We start from the raw sequence: 10060 nt of genomic DNA, 5'->3' as shown, positions 1-10060 counted from the left end.
TCACACGCTTTACTCAAGATAATTGAATTTTTTTTTTAATTTCAGAATTTAAAATTAATAAAGTTTATGAGAAAAAAAATAAAATAAAATGAAATGAGAGGATAAAAACAGATTTAAAATTAAAAATGATAATCTTTTGCCCTTCTTTTCATTTCAATTTATTTATTTATTTATTTTTAAAGGATAACAAATAATTTATCAAGTTTTAAATATATTTCTTCAAATATTTTTATTAATAACTTCACATGCAAGATGCACTTTGGCTACATTTGAGGCTTGATGTCTGATTGTGAAGGAAGATTAAGGAAGTTACAAGGAACAACCCTTTTTCCTTCTTCAGGGCTATTCTGGTAAATAACAATGTTCTCTTGATTCTTTGAATGTAGTGTAACATATCACTTTCAGTCCAGCTAATCTTTCCACATCCACGTTCAAAACATTAATGATGATGATAAGGGGAACCCATTCTTCTTTTGACGCCTAATGTATAAAATAATCTGTTTTTCAACCAACATGACAAATATATCACCGTTGTTTTGTCCAATTACAAAGTGAAAATCCGATCAAAATCGGCTCACTTATTTATTATCATTGTTTTGATTAAATTTATTTGTTTAGATTTTTTTTATCATTAGGTTCTCATCATTTTCATTTCTATCCCACTGAAACTCAAACACATTTGAAATGCATCCTTTATGGCTACCTGGTCTCATCACACACATGAAGAACAAGAAAAAGCTAGCTAAGAGGAAGAGAGATAGGGGGGTCATGAAGGTTGTGTTCAAGAATAAGAAGAAGAAGGAGACCAGGGACACTTCTTCATTACCATCTTCCAACACTTACTTGGGAGATTATAGCAACTCAAACATAACGGCAACTCATCACTGCATAAGCCTCTCCTCTCGCACATTTGAAATGGATACACAGAATAAGAAGAGGAAGATTACCAAGAACACTTCATTACCACCTTCCAACACTTGTTCATCGTCCACCTCTCCACCTGCTGCTGCAGGATGTGATTATGAAGTCTTCTTGAGTTTCAGAGGTTCAGACACCCGTGATAACTTCACTGACACCCTCTACCACGGCCTTGTGGACGCTGGAATTCGCACTTTTCGAGACAACGAGGAGCTTCATGCTGGAGAGAAGATAGCTGAGCTTTTCAAGGCAATACAGCACTCCAAGATATCCATCCCCGTCTTTTCCAAAGCCTATGCTTCAAGTAAGTGGTGCCTAAAAGAGATCGCCAAGATGGTCGAGTGTCGGAGGACTTTCGGGCAATTGATATTACCCATTTTCTTTGGTGTCAAAACGTCCGATCTGAAATACCAGACGGGGAGTTACGGAGAGGCCTTCCAGAAACACGAAGAGAACTGGAAGGAGGCATTGAAGGAGGCTGAAAATTTGAAGGAACAGGAAGTGAAGAAAGTTGCTGATGTCGATCCGTCCGATGTGCGACACCAGAAGGGGAGTTACGAAGAGGCCTTCCAGAAACAGAAAGAGATGAAAGAAAGCCTTGAGGGATGGAAGAAAGCCTTGAGGGAGGTTGGAGAATTGAAGGGATGGAGTGTGAAGGATAGGTAAAATATTTTTGTATATTTTGGCATTTGGTTGTTTTTACGAAGAAAAAAAAAATTACAATCTAACATAAATAACTTACCATGAAGGCAAATTATTTTACAAGTTCCACCCGAACTTGAACCTTGATCGACAACTTTGCAAAATACTGAAAAAGCAAAAGTAAGGAAAATATTTTACCCGAAAAAAAAAAAAAAAAAATTACATCCAAACAAACAGAGCCTTAGATTTGCCTTAGTAGTACCAAACCAACTATGAACTTGTTTAGTTCAGTTCTCTCAAATTAGACACTAATTTAACTTAGTTTACAAACAATAGATTTTTCACAAATTGTTATCAAATGAATTTTGAAGCTACTTTCTATTTTTCAGTTTTGTGGGAATAGACAACTACTACTGTTGAAAATTTAAATCTAAGTAGGCGATCTATATTTGTGGGTTTTTCCATATATATATATATGTATATATTTGACATTAATTATGTTTGGCAGTACTCCTCAAGGAGAACTGGTAAAGAAGGTTGTTTCAACGGTATGGGGAGAGCTGAAAAGGAATTACTCATTGGTTGTAAATGATTGTTTAGTTGGAATTGATGATCATGTAGAAGAAATGATGAAATTGTTGAGTGTTAATTCCGATGATGTAAGGGTTGTGGGAATCCATGGCATGGGAGGAATCGGCAAGACCACTATTGCCAAGTTCATCTACAACCAACTCTCCCAACATTTTCAACCCCATTGCTGCTTCCTTGAAGATGTTAGAGCAACAGCACAACAACAGAATGGTCTTGTTCATTTGCAAAAGCAACTTATATCTGACATCTTAAAACTGAGAAGTCCTAACTTAATTAGAAATAAGGATGAGGGAATTAATGCAATCAGAGATAGATTTTCTGGGAAGAAAGTTCTTGTTGTCGTTGATGATGCCGATCACAGAGATCAGCTTCATGCACTTGCATTTGTGGGAAAGTGTGATTGGTTTGGTTTGGGAAGTAGGATAATTGTTACAACTAGAAACAAAGAGATCCTAAATCTACCTGAGGTAGATTGTAGAACTTATGAACCAAAGGAATTGGATTCTGCTCGATCTCTTCTACTTTTCAGCAGGCATGCTTTTAGAAAGGACCATCCCCCAGAAGGCTATGTTAATCTCTCTAAAGATGTTGTGTCCACTACTGAAGGGTTGCCTTTGGCTCTTGAGATTATTGGTTCTTTTTTATCTGGCAAGGGAAAAGAGGTATGGGAAGGTACATTAAAGAAGTTGGAAGTAATACCGAATAAAGACGTGCAGGACAAGCTGAAAATAAGTTACACTGCATTAGAATATGATCAACAACTTATATTTCTCGATATTGCATGTTTCTTAATTGGAGTGGATAGAAGAATTGCTTTCCACATGTGGGATGACTGCAAATTTTATCCAGAAAATGGGATTGAAGTTCTTATTAACATGTCCTTGGTAAAAATTGGAGATAATAATGAGCTAAGGATGCATGACCAGCTTAGAGACCTTGGTAGAGATATTGTTCGTCAAGAAAATTTTGAAGAGCCGGAGAAGCGTAGTAGGGTGTGGTTTCATGAGGAAGCCATCGACGTCTTGGAGAGGCATACAGTGAGTTCTTATTAACATGTCACTGTTACGCATTAATTTTCTTGTCACCTTACTAACACAATTAATTATGAGCTATGAACTATTCAAAAGCAGGCCTTTATGCATTCTCTTTATACTTGGCCCATTTTAGGATTTTTTAATGTCAAGAATCTCCGGCAATTTCTCCTCTCACACGTTTTCAGTTATATCTATCAACCCCTCCTTTCCATATTCTTCTAAACTCGTCATGTTTTTTATATGATCAAGCAGATTAATTAATTATCTTAATGTTTAATTTCTAGGTGAGAAAATCTTGCATTTTTATAATTAAAACACTTTCAATAAATCTTGCATAAGGTCGGTTCTATTGTTCTTTAATTTACCTTTTTTCTTTTTAATCTATAAATACGTTTTATTTAAAAATGTGAATTAGGATTAGTAAAAATTTCCAAAAGGAAAAAAGAAGGGGTTGGTTAAGTTAATTCCATTTTTGTTTTTTATTTATTTAAAAAAGAAGCTCTTGTAATGATAAACAAAATATTACCCAAAAAAAAAAAAAAAAAAAATTTAGTAAATAAATAACCAAGATTTTTAACAAAAATTTGTAATTTTGCATCTCAATAAGCAAGAACAATATTTTATTTATATATATATATATATATATATATATATATATAGAAAGTTAATTAATATTAATTATATTACTACATGAATATTCTCTTGTATTGCCTTAGCCTCAGCTTATATGAGCCACCCCTGCCCAAACCATTGGTTTCAAGGACATTAATTATTGAACATCCTGATATAGGTTTCATCTCATTATTAATGTTAAATTTCATTCCCCCTAATTATCACTTTATGGTAGATTACCTCTCAAATTCTCACCTTTTGCATATCATTCCCCCTAATTATCAACTTATCTAAATGTTCTCATTTGGCAGGGAACAACAAAGGTTAAAGCTATCTGTCTTAACTTAAAATCAGAGTCACAGGTTGAAGCTCTGTGTCTTACAAATGAAGAATTTGCAAACCTATCTAATCTAAGGTTCCTTCAAATGGACTTCGCAAAGCTGGATGGAGATTTTAAGGGTCTTCTTTTAAATTTGAGATGGCTTTGCTGGAAAGGATGCCCTGAAATCTTTAGCCCAACCAATTTTCATCTAAAGAATCTGGTCATTCTTGATTTATCACAGAGCAAGGTCACAGAAGACTGGGAGGGTTGGAATTATATCAAGGTTTCATCAATTTCTCTGCTTTTGTTTCGTGTATCTTATCACATAATTCTCTGTAATTGATTCTAAGCAATTCTCTTTTTCCTTATTTTGCAGATTGCAAAAAAGTTGAAAGTTCTAAATCTCACAGGTTGCATAAACATGGTTAGGACTCCTGACTTCTCTTCATTTGCAACTTTAGAAAGATTGATTCTTGAAGACTGTAAGAGTTTGGTTGATATTCACCCATCAATTGGGCATCTCAAGAGTCTAGTTTTCTTAAATTTGAAGAATTGTGCTAAACTCAGCAGGTTGCCTCTGGAATTTGATAAAGTGGAAGCTTTAACAGAGCTCCTAATCGATGCTACTTCAATGGAAGAAGTACCTATTGGTAGAGGTGTTATGAAGAAGCTTGAAACTCTCAGTGCCACTCGTAGTTATTCATTGACTCAAATTTCGACCTCAATCGGTCACCTAACATCTTTGTTGGACCTTAGATTTGGTCGTTCATTTGGTATCACTAAACTACCAGACTCGATTGGTTCGCTAGTGAAATTGCGACGCTTGTCACTATGGGAATGCAAATTAAAAGAGCTTCCAGACTCCATTGGGAAATTAGAATCATTAATTGAGCTGGACTTGTCAAATACATGCATTACAGAATTGCCAGATACTATTGGCAACCTAAATCTTTTGAGAATTCTTAAGATAGAATCTTGTTTGATAGTGAAGTTACCTAGTACCATCGGAATGTTACTGAAACTTGAAGAGTTACATGCCTCGTATTGTTCCAGTTTGGAAGGCGAAATTCCCAGTAATTTTGGGGGACTATCCTCTCTGAGAAACTTAAGATTAAATTCAACACATATCTGTGGTCTACCAACAAGCATTTGTGGGCTTTCTCACCTCCAAACCCTTGATTTACGGTATTGCAAAAATCTTGAGTTTGTCCCAGACCTTCCCTCTAGTCTAGTGAGTCTAAAAGTCTCTTGCAGTTCAATGGAGACATTTCTAAACCTTCCTAGCCTGGTGAACCTAAAGGAGTTGGAAATTATTAAATGCTATAAGCTGTTGAAAATTTCTGAAGGTATTGGTGCCCTTTCTAGGCTTACTTTTCTCAATGTATATTATTGTGAACAACTTCAATGCCTTCCAGCTCTTCCCTCAAGTCTTACATCTCTCAATGTAGATAATTGTGAACAACTTCAATGCCTTCCAACTCTTCCCTCAAGTCTAAACTCACTATATGTTAGAGATTGTAAGTCAATGAAGAGGTTGCCAGTTCTGTCAAATTTGAAAAACTTATCAAGTCTAAAAGTTTTAGAGTGTTCAGAATTAAGGAAGATACCTTGCCTTGGAAGATTAAAACTCCTACTAGAATTATATTTAGATGGGTGTGAATCACTAGAAAAATTACCTGATCTTTCCAACTTAAAGAAGGTAAGGAATTTAAGTATTGCAGATTGCAGGAATCTGAATGAAATTACGGGCCTTGATAGATTAGAATCCTTGGAAGTTTTGACTATGAGTAGTTGCACATCCTTGGAAAGATTGCCTGATCTATCCAAATTGGAAAAGCTGGAACGATTAAATCTCCATCATTGCGAGAAGATACATGAGATTGAGGGTCTTGAGGATTTGAAATCCTTGAAGAAGCTGGATTTGTCACGGTGCACAGCCTTGGAGAAGGCACCTGATCTGTCAAGAATAACAAATTTAGAGGAATTGAAACTTTGGGAGTGTGATAAACTTGGTGAGATTTGTGGACTGGAGGAACTCAAACTCCTAACAGAGTTGGACTTGTCATCCTGCACGGCCTTGGAGAGGATACCTGATTTGTCCAAACTAACAAAGTTAAGTTCATTACGTCTTTGTAACTGTGAGAAACTTTCTGAGATTTGGGGACTTGAGGAACTGAAACTCCTAGAATTGTTGGACTTGTCATCCTGCACGGGCTTGGAGAGGACACCTGGTCTGTCGAGACTAACAAATTTAAAGGCATTGAGACTTTGTAAGTGTGAGAAACTTGTTGAGACCTTGAGACTTGAAGAACTGAAACTCCTAAGAGAGTTAGACTTGTCATCCTGCACTGCCTTGGAGAGGACACCTGATCTGTCCAGACTAACAAATTTAGAGCTATTGTGCCTTCGTAACTGTGAGAAACTTGGTGAGATTTGGGGACTTGAGAAACTTGGTGAGATTTGGGGACTTGAACGGCCAAGATTCTTGGACATTTCTGGATGCAAGTCACTAGGAAAATTACCAGACCTTCCAAACTTATATCTTGTACGTTAATTAAGTGTGGAGAGCACGCAAGTCACTAAGAAAATTGCAGGATGTCATGGTAATTATCTATTTTCTGCTAATCTATTTTATCTTCCTATGATGGTTTTTTCCCCCTTAATTGATTGTGACTGGGATTGTTTCTCTGTTCTCTCTTTGTGTGTTTTCTTCTGTTAGGGTATGGTCACTCTCTTTCTCTCCTCCCTATCATTTCACCGTTCTCAAGAACTCTTCCACTTCGAGGTGATTTCGAGACTATGGCTCAGTTTGAAGCGCGAATGGAGTCATGGAGACATTGCTCTATAATTCTTGTGGATTTTTGGGCTCGCAATTGAAGCTCCAAATTCACACATGCATGTCAAAAGAATGAATGAATGATCAATTTCATAATCTCTTCAACTTCGAGAGGCCATTAATCTGTTAGGGCTCCATTTCATGCATTCAATCAATCTCTGAACATAGGGAGACCATCTTCGCTCGAGGTATTCTAATACCTTTGCAACACAACGATGAATTGATTGTTTTGATATTTTAGTTGGTTTATTGGTTAGGGTTTGAGGTCATGTATTAAAGAACAATCTTCAAAGCTTTAAAGGAATCAAGAGGTTTTCGTAAGATGTTTTCTTTATTAAAATTGTTTGGATACAGAATTTTTGGCTCATATTAAAGTCAAAAAAATTTCTCATTTTACTTATCAACTGCTAATGTGCAGAAAATTTGATATTTATCAATTTTAGATATATGTTAATAATGGTTATATATACCCAACAAGTCCTCAATTTTGGTTTGAGAGCTGGGAAGGACCAATGCTTCAATTTCTGCTTTTATGGAAAAAACACACTCTGTAGTAAGGTCTAATGTCTTCATAAATACTAGGAGATTCATGGTACAACTTAATTAAATCATATTGTTCTGTTAGAACTCCTCCACTTCGAGATGATTTCGAGACTAATGCTCAGTTTGAAGTGAAAGGAGACATCGTTTCATAATTCCTATGGATGTTAGGGTTCAATTTCGCCACCGAAGTTCCGATTTCACAAAAATTCATGTCAAAAGAATGAAAGATTAAAAATTTCATAATCTCTAGAACTTCAGGACGCCATGATTTGTTTGTTAGGGCTCAATTTCATGCATTCAATCAATCTATGAACTTAGAGAGACAATCTTTGCTTGAGGTAATCTAATATACCTTGCAAGGTGAATTGATTATTTTGAGATATAAGTTAGTAGTTTCTTAGTTAGGATTTGTGGTCATGTGGAGGACTTTGTGGTTGGCCATTTGTGTATTTTTTATATCTTCTCATAATATTTCTGTAAGATTCATGATGGCAGGAATTTTGAATATTCAAATTATTTTCTAAAAGAATTTGAAAATAACAATTTCAAAATATTTCCTTAAGCTTTGTATGATTTCTGGTGCAGGGAACAGGTGAGAGACGGTTCCTACCACTCATATTAAAGCTGAATTTTTTTCCACCTAGGTATTTTGCTTGCCCTATCAAATGCTAATGTGCAGAAAATTTGATATTTAAGATGCTTGAATATTTTTATATTATAATGGTTATATATTCTACTCAATTTTAGATATATATTAATAATGGTTAGATATATACCCAACCAGTCCTCAATTCTGGTTTGAGAGCTGGGAAGGACCAATGCTTCAATTTCTCCTTCTATGTAAAAAAAAGAGACACACACACTATGATAAAGGTCTGATGTCATCGTATAGACTTTTAATATGGTATGGAGGGAGTAGGAGATTCTGGTACAACTTAATTAAATCATATTGTTTGAACCATCTTATAATGTTTTTCTTGTCAAATTCCAATTTCCAGGTGTTAATTCTATTTTTTTTTTTTGAAAATGCCGGTACAGTTCTGTCATTGCATCATTTTGATTATTGTTCATTGTAGGAACAACCTTTTTCCCTTTCCGCGGGCTATTTTGGTAAACACTGTTTGTTTTTAAATTATTATTATTATTTATTTTTTATTTTGCGACAATGATGATGAATGAAAAACAATACAAGAAAATTTTAAGATAAGCATGTGTTTGCTTTGCAGACTATGACACCTTCATATAAATTGAAAATTTTGTTCCAAGAAGTTTATTTTTTTTTGATAAATAGTAATATTAATATGTAACCTCTTCCTCTACCCAAAAACGAATTATTATATCTTCAAATGAGTTGGTAAAGTTTTACAAAACCAATCAACAAGTCCATCCGTACGAAAGTGCTTCTGTAAAATACAATAAGATTCAGCTTGACTTATCACCATTGACGCTCTGCTGTCAGCTGAAGCACTGTGAACCTTCAAGCTTGGAGATTGGATACTGAGAATGAAGTCTATAAAATGAATGAAATAGTTAACAGAAACCAGAGGAGACACTCCATTCACTCGAGCTCTTGGAGATCAGAAAAAAAGAGGAGATTCAGTTGTTGCTCCGTGTACAGCAGATTAAGGCAGTTTCCCCCTATTCAGCTGACTATGACACTTTCATGATGGTAATTCTTTTTTTTTTTATATAGGTGACACTTACATATAAGCACTTCACCTTTCTTATATCCAGGCGGATCGCCAATGTGATAGTCTGTCAGTGTCGCTCGCACCCCCTTGGAGCCCGACATCCCCGTCGGCACACTTCCGGTTGGGTCAGGCTCTGATACCATTTGTAACGACCCACTCCACCACATGGTATGATATTGTCCGCTTTGGGCCTGAACCCGCACGGTTTTGCTCTTGGGCTTCACCCCAAAAGGCCTCATACCAATTGGAGATGACACACTTACATTTAAGCACTCTACCTTTCCTCTACCCAGGCGATGTGGGACTATGCATCCGTAGCTCGCCAGTGTAGTAGCTTGACAGTGTCTATCGCACCCGCTCACGACACACCCGCCCACAGGATCATTATAATTATTTCTCAAACTTTGGACACAAACACGATGATCTTAATATTTTTTCTATACCTACTGGTCTCCGCAACTTTTAATGGTTACTTTCATTTGAAAAATGTTACATAAAGAGTATCATTCATCATGCACATAGCTTCATACGCAAAATGCATTAAAATGTTATATGTCATTTATTACTTGAAATTTGTAATTAAGTTTACAAAAACACCTTAAACATGGACAACTATTTTTTACCTTTGTTATTATTAATCAAATTATTACTTTTACTCTCATAGTTGTAATCTTGCTAACCAATTTTTTAGCTTTGTATATTATTAATAAATTTTTCTATTTCCTTTTGGATTAGTTACTCCCAGTTTAGGTTAAAAGGTAAATTACTAATGTAGTCCGGGAATCAAAATAACTTTAACCCGGTATTATGTATAAAACAAATCACTAAAATATAAGGAATGAAGGAGAAATTATTAAATCTCTAAATCTAT

The 10060-nt window shown here is 35.4% G+C and overlaps 1 protein-coding gene across 7 annotated transcripts; it reads left to right on the top strand.

Moving 5' to 3' along the window:
* Positions 1-434: 434 nt before the first annotated feature.
* Positions 435-9852, top strand: LOC132295314 (disease resistance protein L6-like). Of its 7 annotated transcripts, none has more exons than XR_009478439.1 (7): positions 435-1580; positions 2069-3188; positions 4109-4402; positions 4496-6722; positions 6839-7143; positions 8084-8142; positions 9233-9274. XR_009478439.1 is itself a non-coding variant. In XM_059793524.1 (6 exons), the coding sequence occupies exons 1-6, from the start codon at positions 685-687 to the stop codon at positions 9324-9326; spliced, it is 2511 nt and encodes an 836-aa protein (XP_059649507.1). In that variant the 5' UTR covers positions 469-684; the 3' UTR covers positions 9327-9852. The 7 variants fall into 7 exon arrangements, 4 of the variants coding, with proteins under 4 accessions (XP_059649506.1, XP_059649507.1, XP_059649509.1 ...); XR_009478440.1 differs by lacking the exon at positions 9233-9274 and adding an exon at positions 8958-9215; XR_009478438.1 differs by lacking the exon at positions 9233-9274 and having other exon boundaries at positions 8084-8459.
* Positions 9853-10060: the final 208 nt, after the last annotated feature.

Source organism: Cornus florida, unplaced genomic scaffold, assembly GCF_030987335.1.
Source record: "Cornus florida cultivar Cherokee Brave unplaced genomic scaffold, ASM3098733v1 CherokeeBrave_3.0.0_Hap2_Chr02, whole genome shotgun sequence".
Classification (NCBI taxonomy): domain Eukaryota; kingdom Viridiplantae; phylum Streptophyta; class Magnoliopsida; order Cornales; family Cornaceae; genus Cornus; species Cornus florida.
The sequence above is the reverse complement of the archived record's forward strand: the minus strand, read 5'-3'. Positions and strand labels throughout refer to the sequence as shown.

Bases quoted from the DNA above. Each gene is read 5' to 3' on its own strand.
- LOC132295314 (XM_059793523.1), top strand. From the start codon at position 685: ATGCATCCTTTATGGCTACCTGGTCTCATCACACACATGAAGAACAAG. The intron at 3,189-4,108 runs GTGAGTTCTTAT...CTCATTTGGCAG, and splicing joins ACGTCTTGGAGAGGCATACA to GGAACAACAAAGGTTAAAGC. The intron at 4,403-4,495 runs GTTTCATCAATT...CTTATTTTGCAG, and splicing joins AGGGTTGGAATTATATCAAG to ATTGCAAAAAAGTTGAAAGT.